This window comes from Hipposideros armiger, unplaced genomic scaffold (genome assembly GCF_001890085.2).
Source record: "Hipposideros armiger isolate ML-2016 unplaced genomic scaffold, ASM189008v1 scaffold_527, whole genome shotgun sequence".
Classification (NCBI taxonomy): Eukaryota; Metazoa; Chordata; class Mammalia; order Chiroptera; family Hipposideridae; genus Hipposideros; species Hipposideros armiger.
In genome coordinates, this window is record NW_017731877.1 from 504,740 (window position 1) to 519,996 (window position 15,257).

Genomic DNA, 15,257 nt, shown 5'->3' on the forward strand with positions numbered 1-15,257 from the left:
TAGATTAGATTTTCTCCATGTTTGTCTCTATAGGGGAATAGAGATAGCATATTCTAATTATTCTCTAAAAGGATTTTAAAAAGTGTCATAGGCTTTTGCCACCCATGCATATGGTTTCTTCCTTGCTTTCAAATTACAATTTTTATGAGGAATTATCTCTTTCAAGAGGTTTTCCCAGCACTTAACGAAATTTCTGTTAAATCTGAGGAGTGGCTTATATACTGAGAGAATTTGGGTACAGTTTTTGCTATGCTATTTGATAAATACTGAGTTTGGCGATCACTTAATGCCAAATGAATTATAAACAAAATAAACTAACTGCCCCATATTAATGAGTAGCACTTGAACATTGATTTGCAAGTGAGATGTCATTCGGTTGACTAATGAACAGTTGTTGCATATTTCACCACTAACCAGCCGTTAAAGTGTTTATTCCCTTAGAATGTGTTTGTAATATTTCAAGTAAACGATGTTCATTTTCCATGATGTTCATGTTGTGATGGTCTGATCCACTTGGAGAGCAAACATTTTCCATGAGTAAACCATGCACTTTGAGACTGTTAACTCTTTTAAAAGAGTTAGGCTGCCATTTACTAAATGCTAATAAATAATTACTGTTCCCACATTCCCAAGTAAGTGTCACATTAGTGATGTGAAGTAGTTAATATACTTACTAAAGTAACCAATAAGATGGTTAGTTTAATCACCAAAAGGACCAGACTGAAATGTAGGCATGTCAGTGATTCTAGACATCTATTTTTTTTAAACAAATGCTGTTGGGAGAAAGTTGTTTAATTTATTTTATGTCCACAAAAAATTAAATTTGTCTTTCAATGATTTAAACCTAACTACTAAAATTTTTATTTGGAGGAAATTATTTTTATAATCCACTATACTTTAGCCTTAAATATATATGTTAGTTTTAGGTTTTTTTTTTTTAATGAAGTGGTGTCCCAATTATTTTATGTGTTGGTTTAGACCATTCCTTTGATAAAACTAAAACCATTTCATGAGAGGGTTATTTAACAGGGTTATTAGCCATATCCAAAGACAGTTTCACAGCACAATAGGAAACAAAAAAGCAAAATAAAGGAATGGATAAGAAAAAAAAGCTTTACATTGAAAAAATTGTTTGGAATAAAGCTTGCTACAAAATTATTCTAAGACATTGTCTTTCTAATATCATCTAATAGGCCATGTAAAAACAGTTTAGTTTCACACTGCTATTCATATATGTGTGTATGTATATATAGATCTATATTTGGTTAGTATAAGACACTTGACCAATAGGTAATTCACTGCCCAATTCACAAATAATCTACATGTTTTCCTTCCAGAAACATGTGGTCCCTCAATAAAGTCCACTTTATACTATGATATGTAAAATTTATTTTTCTTTAACGATGTATAGAAGGTATTTAGTAATTCATATTTAGAAATAGTTTTCAGTATTTCAAGATATCTTTGCATGTTTTCTGCAATTGTCTGACTAAAGATGTAATATCTAGGTCTAATGGCCTCTTTAAATTGCTATTTAAACTGCAGTATAAACTACATATGTAAGGACCATTTGAACATCTGTTTTATGAAATGCATTGCTATTACATGTTATTAATAATAGGAATCACCAAATAACATATATATACATATATATGTGTATACATATATATGTATATATATATGTGTATATATATGTATATACATATATATGTATATATATGTGTATATATATATACATATATAAATAAAGTTACTTCACTCATTTTGCTAGACTAGATTAAAAACTATTTTTTATGCAGGTAAACATAAAAAGAACTCTCATGGAGTAATTGTAAGCAAGCCTAAGGAAGTCTTAAGGAGTCAGGACTTGCTGCAGCTTATTTTATTATTGCTTTGGAATCCCCTTCATACGTTTCAGACATAGATTTCAAAATCAATGTCAGAAACACACACTGATAGTAAGGGATATTCTTGTCCTCATTAAGCATCAGAGAAGCTGTAATAGTGGTCTGCCAAGCGGATGAGATAGAAAGAATAAAATTGTGGGTTTTTTCTTACATTAATTTTTAAAATTTTGTTAAACGTAGCTTTTACAGAATAAACTCAATTGAAATGGATTGTTTTCAATTAAAATTTGAAGAGCGGAACAAACAAGTGACCATATTCTTGCTGGATGTGTAAACCACATTTAAGAGCCCAGGTGTATTCACGATCTTTCATACATTGAAAAAAGACCCAGGTAACTTACTTATTTATTTGACTTTCTCATTTATGCCTTAGGGAAACTCTAGAATAAAAACAAACAAAACAAAACAAAACAAAACAAAACCCTCCCTAAATAGCTGTATCCAGAGTGGTGAGATGATGGGGAACTTGATTCAGGGTTGGAAAGAAAACACTCACCTGGACAAATTCCAGGAACTCTGGAAAACTTCCAAGGCCTTTTATTCCTAAAATTTCCTTCTCTTGAACCCTTGCATTTGGGACCCATTTTTGTTACTCTTGTTGAAATACCACATAAAACAAAAACTTTGAAACAGAACCTAACAGACCTGAATTTTTTTCCATTTATTAATGTTGGATAAATTAATCTAGTGCAAAGTAAGATACTCTTATTGAAAGCATGCTTAATTCAGGCTCAAATATTTATCTCTTACCCTCTACCCTTCCATAAATGATTTATTACTAAATGCTACAGATGTCAATATGCTTTTATGCTTACTTTATGCCTTACTCATTATATTTACCTCTAGACCATATTTCTTATAGTGTAGCTTTTCTGGTGGTGAGGTTTTAAAGTTTACATCTGATAAAATGTCTACCTAAGTAAATAGGAAAAATTTTTAAAGATTAAGTTTGGTATTTTTATGATTTCCTAGCTTTGGGAATATTATTGTCAAGGACTAATATATAAGGTCTAGACTTATGTCCACACATACAATACTTAGGACATATATAGTTTGTAGAATAAATAATTTGCAATATTATAGTTAGTCTGTTTAAAACAAATTCAGTTTCATTTTAATTCAACCAGATGAACATTTCATTGCTGGTGGTGATATCAATTATGTATGAATCTAATGCAGTTTATTTGTCTACTATATAATTTTGCCAGTGCTTTATAATCCTTATAAGAAAGAATCCATTAGTTATATATACACACACAAAAAGTCTCCTCAGTTTTAGGCCTGTGCTGTCCTAATGGAAGTGCTCTTTTCATATTAAACACTCTATAAAATTTAAATATCTGGTATTAAAATGTCCAGAATATTTGCCTAAATGATACTAGAAATTCTTTTCATAGTCCCCAATAAATCTTAATATATATTTTAAAAACTTAAAAACTGTGTGACTCCACAAGAAATTATGTAAACAAATAAGAAAATCTCTTTAAGGGCCGGCCGAGTGGCTCAGTAGGTTAAGAGCTCACTCAAGAGTGTGGGCTCTGAGCAACAGCATCACTGGTTCGATTCCTGGCCCGAGCTGAGCTGCTGCTGAGCTGCCAACAGGTGGCAGGATGGCTCAGCTTAAAAAAAAAAACAACAACAACAACCAAAATCTCTTTAAAATAAGCAAAGGACATTGGTAGATATTTCATGTAAGAAAAAGTACAAATCATAAAAATAATCCAGCCTTACTTGGAATTAAACTAATGTGAATTAAAACAATGCAAATTCATTTTTTTTGCCATTTATATTGAAAAAGATAAAGATAATGTTCAATATAAGCAAGGATTTAATTAGATAGGTGTCCTCATACTGATGATAGAATTAAAGACTGGACAGAAATAATATGACTTTATACAACCAAAGCTTAAAAACAGTTCTGACCCTTGATAATTATTTATAGTAATTTCCCATTGAGGAAACAATCTTAAGAAATTAATTAATGATGTTGACAAAGTAACATAATAAATCTCATAGTATATTTATATAGCAAAACATTGAAAGCAATTAACATGCTCAACAGGACAATTTAGTAGATTTTGGGACACAACAGTGGTTCTCAAGCTTGATTTGAACCTCAGAACCACTTATTACAAATACAGATACTCAGGTCTAACCTTGCTGTATCAAATTCTTTTGAAGTGGAAGCAGTATATCTACATTTTACAAAGCTCCCAGGTGATGGTATTGATAAGCACCAATAATCATATGACTGAATGTTTTACAACCATTAAAAAATTTTAATGACAAGGGACAATGCTTATAATATAATGTTAAGTGAAAAAAACCAAATTGGTATATTCAGTGTGATCTTAATTGGAAAATGTAATATTATATATATAAATATGTATATTTATAAATGCTAATGAAAAAATACAGCCATGGAGGGGTTACAATTGATTTGGATTGCATTTTTTTCTTTTTGCTTCCCCACTCACCCAAAATTTCCTGCAAGAGAAGTGATGCTTTAATAATCAGTAAAAAAAATAAACAAAACTCCCTCCCAATTATTTTATAATATCTAATATAATTGTTTTATGCAAACCAAAATATACCGGGGGATGCCAGAAAAAATGTATACTTATGATTTGTATTTATCTTTTGTTATCTGTATATATTGAGTATTACAATTTTAATACAGTTTTTTCCTTTCTTAAAATGTGTATACATTTTTTTGGCACCCTCTGTATATTCTATTTTGGATAAAAAAAAATTGAAGAAGGGATAGAATTTGAGGTTATTTTTAAGGTTCTAAGAAAAACATTCATTGTTCATGATTATGTGGTTTACTTTGGTCCACTTGGTTTTGTGTCTCTCTCTGTTGTCACAGGCTGAAGGACATGTCGTGAATTTAGCTTCTACAAAGGTACTACTTTATTTGAGGGGAGCAGGTCAGGCAGAGAAGTGTAAGTAATGCATCAATTAGCAGGCCTACACCATCAGATAGGATCTGCAGGAAGTTAATGGAACTCTCAGTGGCCTAGAGAGATACTTGCTGTCACATGTATTTACATAGACAAGGTGAGTTGTTTTCCTAAAGCTGAATTAAATGAATGTGATTGTGAATAGACTTAAGTTCTGCTAAGTAGGCCATTAAAAAAAAAAAAGTATATACCCTCGTTTTTTTTAGAAAGAGATTCTATGCCTGGCAACCATGTTAGGGACCCTAAGAAAAAGTCTTCTTTGATTTTATTGAAGGAATTTTTTAAAAAGGAATTTAAAAAATCTCCCATCGTACCACATATTTACTGTATTCTTTTTTGGAAATAAAATTCCAGACTGGAAAACTCATTTGATTTAAACTTTGTTATGCAGCAGCCAAATATATGCAGAAAAATTTCCAGGACTGCTCTAGGAAGAACATAGCAATTTCATAGAAAATAAATAATAACTCTATATGGACTATTCATTCTGTGATTTTAATGAGGCTGCATTGTCAGTATTGTCACAAGTGTTGCACACATAGAAGTTATCTCTTAAAGCAGGATGAGATAGATAGGGAGGGGCTTTACTTTTGTGGTTTTAATTAATGATGCTCCCCCAAATAAAGGTGGATAGAGGAAATTAGCCGAAAAACTGAGACTTTACCACAAATCCCAGAACTTTGTATAAAGTCGGTTAATAACTCACCGAGAAAAAGAATTGTTTTATCTATCAAAAAAATATAAGATATAAATAAAAATCAATAGGCTGTCAAATGATAAAGAGTTAAGAACTAAATATTTCTAATCTTAAGGAAAGGCATTTGGGTTCACTCACAGTTCTACCTTCTATCAGCTATTTAGGCCTGGAAGAGTAACTAGTTCTCAGTATTATCAATGCTCTACTAAGTTTTCAATTTAACTTGTAGCTGACTTACTACTTTTCTTCCCAAATTATTCCTTCCAGTAAACAAGCACAAGGCTCTTTTTGCTTCGTTGGATTTGTGTGCTCATTTCCAAAGGCAGAATTTGCGCTACATTGCTCTACTTCTATATGCAAACGTTTTTAGAAAAGATATTAAGTTTTCACTTCAGTTTGCTTATGCAATGACTAGATTTGCCTAAATGGCACTACTGATTAATAGTTTAGTATCAAAATTAGGAGGAAAAAAATTTTTTGGATTAAATATCTTTGCTTTGGATTTTGGATGACACATATGCAATTAAGTTAATGTTTAGAGACCTTTGTGTTTCATACTCCAAGTGAATCAAAGAGAACTGAACAAATTAAGTAGGTACTGGGCTAGATTCCAGGAATTGTCTCTAAATTATGTGCTCTTTGGAATTTTCCTAATTCCTATTTGAGAACTATGTCTGAAGAAAGTGATTCTTTGAAGGAACATTATGATTTTTGTGAGGATGTCTGCCAGTAATTTAGTCAGAACACTACCTAAAGATTGTGATAAATGAAAATTTTAATTATATTTGTCTTGAGTGTTTTAAAAAGTGTAATCCTTACAAATATTTCATGCCATTTAATTTCATGATTTTATCAATTTTTGGTCACAGAGTAGAATTTTCTATCCTCCTTTGGGTCATGGACCTCTTATAGAAGTCGATGAAAGTGATAGATAATCTTTCAGGAAAAATACAAACATACAAAACCACAGACTGGAATACAATTTCAGGGGATTCACAGACCATGGAAGGGCAATCATAAACACAGATAAATGTATGTTCTAGATTTTTAAAATTAATTAATGACTACTTCCAAGTGTGTCTATAAAAGGAAGATAAATAAAAACATTTCTATGACCCATGGGTAGCCCAGAATTATAATAGAGAAAAGGTTTTGAGCCTTTGATTTGGCAAAAAGGAACTTCTCAGGTACTACCCTCAATTTGTGATCATTCTGTAAGCACATCATGCACATGGCTTTTTAAAGGACTGTATGTTAAATCAATAAAAATTAAAAATAAAAACTGCCGAAAAATAGTTTTAGTTACCTTTATATAATATTGAGAAAATAGCAATTATTCATATTAAATAAAGTAAATTTTATTTTATTTGTGGTGGCCTTGGGGTGCTCTTTGAGGTTATTTGGGATAAAGTCCCTGCCCCAAACCACTCTGTTGTTACTGTCATTATCTGTGATCTAGTCATAAAAAAGAGGCTTTGTTTCAAGAAGTGACCCCAGCTACTTAGATTGTGAACTGTTTCACAATATCATTCACTTTAAAAATTATTATTAGTCCAACGTAAAATATCAAAAATACAAGAACTGGTGGCTGTCACACTCAGTACATGTTCAGCAGTACTAGGCCTTTCATGCAGACGCCTTGCCTGGACCGTGAGTTGCTGCGTGGACTGCCTCGGTCCCTGAATGGGGGTTCCTTCATCTCCTAAACTATGCTCCTTATTCTCTTTAGACGATTTCCAGAATTCTACACCATTCAATGGACCACGGATCATGTTTCCATTTCCATCCTTTGCTTAGTCTTAAAAACTTCTATTCATTCTTTTAAAGAACCAGAATATTAGAAGTTCTGAGTCAAAATGTGGTTTAGAGGTTGTCTTCAACCATCTAATTTTATAGATGTGGTCCTGGGGTTTAATGAAAGTTAGGTGACTTGCTCACCAAAGCCCAGCTGGAACACAGGTCTTCTGCCCTCTGGTCCAGTGCTCTTTCCTACAGCTCTAGGATATCTTCGCTTCCTGGTAGTACCCTTTCCTGCGTAGTTAAATGATTTATTCATCCCTCCTATGGCTCTCTAAGGGACCTTTTCTTTTTCCTGAGAAATTTGTCAGGCTTGGTAGGGGTTATCTCTGATTAAGTTTTGACTCATATATTCCCTGTACTAGTAAGTTGGCAACTTCTGTCCTCTCTGGCTAAATACTCCTTGAGCTGAGATAAAACTTTAAAGGCAGGTGATCCTGTCAACTGAATTGGTCTTTCCTAAATATCCAAGAAGGAAGTACAGTAGATAACTTTCTTTAAAAAGCAATACCAAAAACCTACATGATGACTTGATTAGATGGTAACATTTGTTTTCTCCCAAGGTTAATAAAACAAGATAGGTCTATTTTGATACACATAAGGTGCTTAATGATTTAAGTTCTAATCTTTTAGGATATGTAATTGTGAATCCCCAAGAATGCATCATAAGGAAACTTCAGTATAATAGATTAGAAAAATTTTTACAGAAGAAATAGAAATATAAAAACAATAAAGTCACAAAGCCCAATTACAAAAACTCAATCTCATTTTTGAATTTTCATTTTCCCTCCTTTGCTATACCCAATTATCCATTAACAACAGTTTTTCTGAAAAGTGTCTCCCCAATTTATATTTTCATTTCTATTACATAGGCATCACCTTAGTCAAAGCCTTTATCATCAAGACAAGATTCATTGACTTTCTCAATCCTTTTTCAGCTACCCAGAGCCAGAAAAACCTTGCTTCTGTGCTTGTTTACAGAGCTTTGTCCAACACCTTTAGTGCTTCATGATTGCCTCCAAGATACTATTCTATTCTAATTTTTCTCACATTCAGGCTTCCCAACAATTCAGTTTACATATACTTTTAAAGTATAATTTCATTATATTTTATTGAGCCAGATACTGAGCCAAGTTCTTCAGATTCTCATCGAATCCTCATTGAATCCACATGGCTAGTAAGTGGGAAAGAAGGGATTAGAACCCAGGTCTGTCTAACACAGAAGCCCAGTCTCTTAACCACCCTAATTTCCCAAGTAGACCTTCTCTGCCTCCAGGCAGGCTAGTTTCCTTACAGTCCCAAAGATGTTTTATTTATCCAATTTTATTTACTCCAATCTTATGATGGAAACTTCACCAGGGATACCTTCCCTTGCCCTTAGCTCTTCTAAAGTTCTTACCATTTTCCAGTAATCACTCATTGACTTATAGTTTCAACTAATATTTATCAATGTGTACATCTAACCCATTTTATATGAGGTCTTTCCCAGATACTCTAGATTCTTTTTATCTCCTGCTTCTTTAAATTATCTATTATCTGGAACACTTGCATTTGCTCTGAGTCACATTATTTTACAATGTTATCTCTGTACATTTTTTTCTCTTTCTTGAAGGACAGCAACTGTGCCTGATGGTACTTTATACCATTTTCAGTCTTAATGCAGGCCAAGAAATATAGTAAGCATGCAATGACTACATGTAGACTTGATATCTCGGTGAGTTAACTTAAGGTGCTCTTTTTCAAGAACCTGTTAAAATGAAATACCGTGCTGGACAACAAAAGGAAATTCTTTGACCATGGAACCTAATGGATTTTAAGAAGACCTGGTATGAAGAGTGTTTTAACACAAAACACAATAAATAAAACAAAGCAAAAGGCCTCAAAACTGTCTATTAAATATTGGCAAGGGGGACATAAAAATTACTGATAGTAGCATTTTTATGAATAATGGTGAGCAGTTTGGTTCACTGTATAAACAAAATAATCTAAAATGGCATTTCAGTGAGGTTATAGATAGTTAAATGAAGGGACCACCAGTTAAGTTGTGTAGGTGGGCAAGGAAAGAATACTAAATGATAAAATCAAATAGAAGTTTGCTGTGAATATCAAGGGAAATATGATACTTCCAACCGAACCCTAAGATAAAAATTCTCAGATAATGGTATTTTTTATAACTCAGTTCTAATCTTTAGTGTAGCAAATAAAACATCACATTTAGAAATTCTTGTTACTAAATTTATTACTTGAAACAGCATAACAGCACATTCTAGAAATTAAAAAAATATTTCTATTATAAACAGATATTAAATGGCAACTCTGTTTTGTTTAACTTGATTAAGATTTATTTTACTGTATTTAAATGTGTGTTTAACTCACTAAATATGTCTAGTTAACTTTTATATGCAAATACTTTAAATTTCCCATCAAGTTCCTGAGAGGAAAAATTAGTTTCTTTCTCATGTAAGGCTTCAGGTTCCTTAGTAACAGAGTAGTACGTGAATATACTTAAAATATGTAACTTAAAATGTCTTTTAATTGATCTTGTTTTATCTTCCTTTACTTCTGGCTGAGATTTTGGTTAGGTGGCAGAATAGTACAAACAGGAAAAGGAAACTGAGTGATAAAAATAGGTCTTATAGAAATAGGGATTGCTAGCTAACGGGATCTTGAAAGGAAGCTGCCTGAACACACTATTTAAAGAAGGCTCATAAGTACACGAGCATGTAGCTTTTCTGTTATTCTGTGAAAAATAACAAGCCTAAGAACTCAAAGTCCATGTGTCTTTAAAGATTTTAAGTTTATACCATTCTAACTGAAACACAAAGCTGCTTATCTTTGAGAGCAACAGGGTTCATAGTCATATTTTAAAACAGAAATGAATTTTTTTATTTTTATTTTTATTGAACATTTTTTTTATTGAACAATTTAAAGGGAGAAAAAAATGACCAAAAGTTTAAATTCTTCAAATAGCCTCACCTACATTTGCTTCTATTAATGTTAATGCTAGAACAAGTCACATAATGTTTCAGTTATTTGCTTCTTGTCAGAAGTTGGGTACTTCTTAAATTCTCAGTTTGAGCACTGCAATCACCTATTTTTAATATACCTAAAAAAATTGCATTAATATAAGATCAATACTTTTCATTTTACTGAGCAAAAACACAAAAGAAAACAAAACACAGTGTTCATCTCAATTTCAGGCTATCCAAAAGAACTAAGACACTGCAGAACCACCAACAATTCTTTCCCTGAATGAGATTACCATGAAATATTTCACAAGAATTCAAAGTACACCACAAATCTGCCTGGCATTACTAATGTCTGTGTGGATATCTAATTCTAAGACATAAATAGTCTGCTAAAAATATTGTGACATTTTACTTTTTTTGTATGATTGCCTAGGCAATCCACACATCTGTTATATTAAAATGCAGGAATGAATAAATCAGGAATGAATAATATGCCTCAAATATATCCTGTATTTTCACTATAGGAGTCAGATGAGTGAGAAAGTCAAAATTAGATTCTATTTGACATTTGATAGCTGCAAAAAGTTTGGTGTAGGGTTTCTGGACTTGGCGACCATTGCAATGTCATTTTCTATGTCAAGAGTGTATATTGGTATTAAAATCAAATTTATATTTCATATGTGTCCTCTCCTGCATTGTTCTTAATTATATGACCACTATGGTTCCTGCTCAAAAGACAATAATGGTCTTTAAAGAAATATATCCCTTTGAAATGATTTTCTTTCATTAAAATATCTCAAAAATCCAACTTTAAGGTGATGCCAAGATTCAAATACGTTTGTAACAAAACGACAGAAGTGTGTTTCTGAAAGATTACTATTTACTGACAACAAATTGCCTGACTTCTCATACTCTGCACATTTCTTCTCCTTACTAAAATTTCCTGTTTTGAGCCCTAAGTGTCTGCCTGTTACCTGAACCTAAAGCTTTCCTAAAATCTACTTGTCACAGAAGACCTAGCCTCCTTGGAGGGTAACAATAACAAAGAACTATAACTGGATAGGATCTGGAGCTGGTCCCTTCATAATCCGTATGGTCCACCTTTCTTTTAAAATCTCAAATTCTGGATGCTTTTTAAATTACCTAACTTGTTTCTCACCTTGGTTTTCTCCCCTAAGAAAGGACAATTTGAAATAGAGTACCAAAGGCGGAGAATACTGATGTTTTCCACTGATAACAACATAAAACATGAGCGGTAACAATGGAAACCATTAAAAACAATATAAGATGCCTGGGAAGAGGGTCTATAGCATGAAGAAATACTGCTCAAGACAATATTACCTCTTTTTCCTTTTCTTTTTCTAACCACAGTTTTATATGGTACCTTAAAAATCTCATTAAATCTATATTACTTCACCCCAAAGGTCTAGCCTGACCATATTTCAAATTATATGTCATTTAAAGTATGCCAGCTGCTTCTTTTAATAAAAATGTCTTAATGATGATTATTTTCTATAGAAACACTTTGAATTTTAGTGTTAACATTTTTGTAACCCCATTACCCATTATGGTTTGACTGTCATTTACTATCCATATTCTACATATAGAGAAATTAACAGCTGATGACAATTTTCTAAGGCTTATGGAAGAATCTAATCTTGCATGGAAGATTGGCACTGATATTTAATAACGATGGAAGATATAAATGCATTAGCACATAACTGATATGACTTGTGTGAAGGTTTTAATTTTTCCTGCTATCACATTTGTAAGTGGATGTTCAAATAACCATTATGCACAGGTGGCAAGCTGGTTTCCTAATGCTGGTGGGATAAGAAATATAAAAGTATAAAGAAAAAGGGATTAAAAAATAGGTGGGGGAGGGGTTTCCTTCAAATGGATGGAACCCATTCTTTTGAAAGAAAACTCCCCTCTTACCTTGGTCCTGGAGCTGGTTAGTTCTCCTCTGTCCTCCTCCTAGGGGAGAAATACCCAAAGTTAAACAATAATAGAACATGGTCTTGTATTAAAGTCAAGTTCAGTTCTGGCCAACCCCTTCCTCAGGTCTCACAAGACACTACCAACTGCCTGATATAATGGGGCGTTCATTGAATTGAATTTTAAATCCATTTTAAGGATTAAGCCAAAGGGGAAAGAACATTAGCTGTGTAAAGGGGACAAATTGCCTGCGTTTCAGCCAGTCTATTTTGTCAGAGCTCCGATGAGCTGAAGACTGACTTAGAGCAGGGGAATTCATGGAAGGGCATTACCTGGGTAATTTTTATCAACTGGAGTAAACCGTAGTGGGTGTAGCGTGGGGAACACTTAGAGTTTCTTAGAGAAAAGGAGGCATATTGTGGTGTTCTCAGCCCATCTCCCTGATGGTCTTCATGTCTTTTGAGGGTAAAATGATAGTGCTACAAGCAACACAGTGTTTGGAGCAATACTAAATCTAGATATGAAGAAAAATTATTGTAAAAATGAAAAAAATCTAAAGGGTCATTAAATGGGAGGGTTAGGAGTAAATCTGAGAGAGGGATATTATCAGAAACTATGTGCTTCTTTTATTTATTCAACACAGGGAATCACAGGTAGGATAAAGATGAGATTTTTATGTTTTTTCTTAATGTGTCTCTATTTAACTAAAACACCTGGTGTCTTCGGAAAGAAGGCAGCATAGTGAAAGAAGCATGAATTTGGGAATTAGACGATAATGGGCTTCTGCTCCAGCTCTGTCACTTGTCAGCTCTTTAACCTGAGTTTCAGCAGCAGCATCTGTCCAGATGAAGATAGTAACACCAACGTCAAAGAGTTGTGTGTGTGAAACATATTTATATACATGTGCTCTGTATGTAGTAGTTATTAAATTTTGTTTTGTTTTCATTTATATGGACTTTGATATGGTCTTATTTGAACTACTTTGTCTCTTTTGAGACTACTGTTTAATTAGTTGAGCTTAGAGTCAGTTCCTAGTTACCCTTTGGCATAATTTCAGAGATAGTGACTGGCTCCCATAAAAAAAGTAATTAAATACCAGACAATTGATTGAATTCCGTGAGACATGGAGGAAAGTGGAGACCAAGAATGAGCCTGAACCCATACAAGATCATGTGCTATTGTTATTTAACTTTGGGTAACTTATTAAAATTCTTTATCAAGTAAAATGAAATCAGGTGAGAAAATGGATGTATTTTGGAACCTTGGGTTGTCACAATATATTCCAGAGATGTCAAAATGAAGGATGTTGTAATCATTACTCTAATGGCCATTATGAAAATGTGCAGGGAAAAAACACTGTATGGAAGACTCTATGTTATACATCTCTTACTGTTACCATTTGTTTCGTGTTAGATTCACCCTATGAACTTTAATCAGCCTGAAGTCACGTAATATAAATATGGCATAATAAAACTCCAACTACAAACATACATGATTTCCCTCATGTTCTTCCTTGGGAACTTTGACTTCATTCACTATCTTTAATCAGTATTCTAAAAATGACTTTTCTGGCAAACCAGCCTTTTTTATCCACTAAACTCTATAAAATTCCAAAGAATATATACAGAAATACAGTATTTCCTTTTTTTTTTTTCTGGAACAAATACATTCAGGAATTTTGAAGCTGTGCTATAAATGGAAAAAACTGTGTTTTGTGAAACGCCTACTTTATCCATGGAAATCACTTAGGTGACAGAGTTTTGAAGGAAAAAGCTTTTTATTCTGAAATGATCTGAGAATCTAAGAATAAGTGGAACAGCGTACACTGCCTGGATTGGGTAAAATTACAGTGGCTGGGCTGTTCTGGTGCTTCAGAACACAAACTGAGTGTTATTTGTGATGAAGGGAAAAATGGAAAAACAATTAAATGGTCCTGAAGTTGTTGGGGTTATTATGGTGCCCTTAGAAATCACCCTCTCAAGCATGACATATTGAAACACCACAGGATACCACATTGTATGGATAATTTTTATCCTAGCTAGATATAGAAATATATGTTTTATTCTAAAAAATATCCAAGCAAGTCCTTCTACATGAATGTGCTTCACTTTTGCTTTTTTATGCCCCCTTTTATATAATCCAATGAATTTGGTCAGATTTGTTCCCTGTCAAAAGTTTGATGTTGGCATATAATTTTAAATGTCTTTATATATAAGAATACCAGACCCATGTCTGTGTCTAGTTCTGTGATTGTTACAGAGAAATGCTTTCCTTAAATCCTTTTTCCATTTCACAAGGTAGAAAACTGCAATAAAAGCAGCTATTCACTGAATAATTGGGAATTATTTAATTCCCAAACTGCATGAGTTTGGGAATGAATTTTCCCCCATTCTTATTAAGTGTCTGCAACTTAAAACAAGCATAAGAAAACTCTTTTGTTGTGTTGCTAAAGATAGCCCAGCTCATGACTCAGAATCTCAGACTCTCAATGTGGGAAGGGAATTTAGATGTCACTGTCACAGTGTACTCTCTAAAAGATGTGCGAGCCCCTTCTACTTGAACAATTCTCTGATTGTTGGGGATCATAGCCAATCTCCCCCCATTTTTTGGACCAGTTTTAATTGTTGTAAAATCTTTCCTTGTGCTGACCTGAACTCTACCTCTGTGTAATTTCTTCAACTTAACAAGAGTTTTTTAGTTTTAATATAAATTAAACGTTGTAGTTTCTTGAACTCTATATGGGTAGTTTCAATATGCCTGGAAATTATCAATGTTGCCCAAACTACAGCATGGAAGAATCACAGGAACTGTTTAGTAAGTTTTCAAAGTAAACTGCATCTATATTTAGTTCTTTTTTTTGTTCTTTTCCTGTAAGAGCACTGGAGAAAGTGAGAAGATCTCAGTTCTAATCTCAGCTGTTGGACTGTGGGCAAGTCACTTAACGTTTCTAATTTATAATGCCTTCCTTTATAACAAAATGACATTA

The 15,257-nt window shown here is 33.0% G+C and overlaps 1 protein-coding gene across 9 annotated transcripts in view; it reads right to left on the reverse strand.

Annotated features, from left to right (window-relative positions):
• GRIA4 (glutamate ionotropic receptor AMPA type subunit 4) overlaps positions 1-15,257 on the reverse strand; it is a 380,852-nt gene that overhangs the window by 14,899 nt on the left and 350,696 nt on the right. For 3 of the 9 annotated variants that reach the window (XR_002126866.1, XR_002126867.1, XM_019668477.1), the window contains one exon: positions 12,272-12,310. The exons of the other annotated variants lie outside the window; for them this stretch is intronic. Coding sequence is in view for 1 of the 3 variants with exons in the window: in XM_019668477.1 (XP_019524022.1) it covers positions 12,289-12,310 (22 nt within the window). In the remaining 2 variants the exon portion in view is untranslated. The remainder of the gene's footprint in view (positions 1-12,271; positions 12,311-15,257) is intronic. 9 annotated transcript variants of the gene reach the window in all.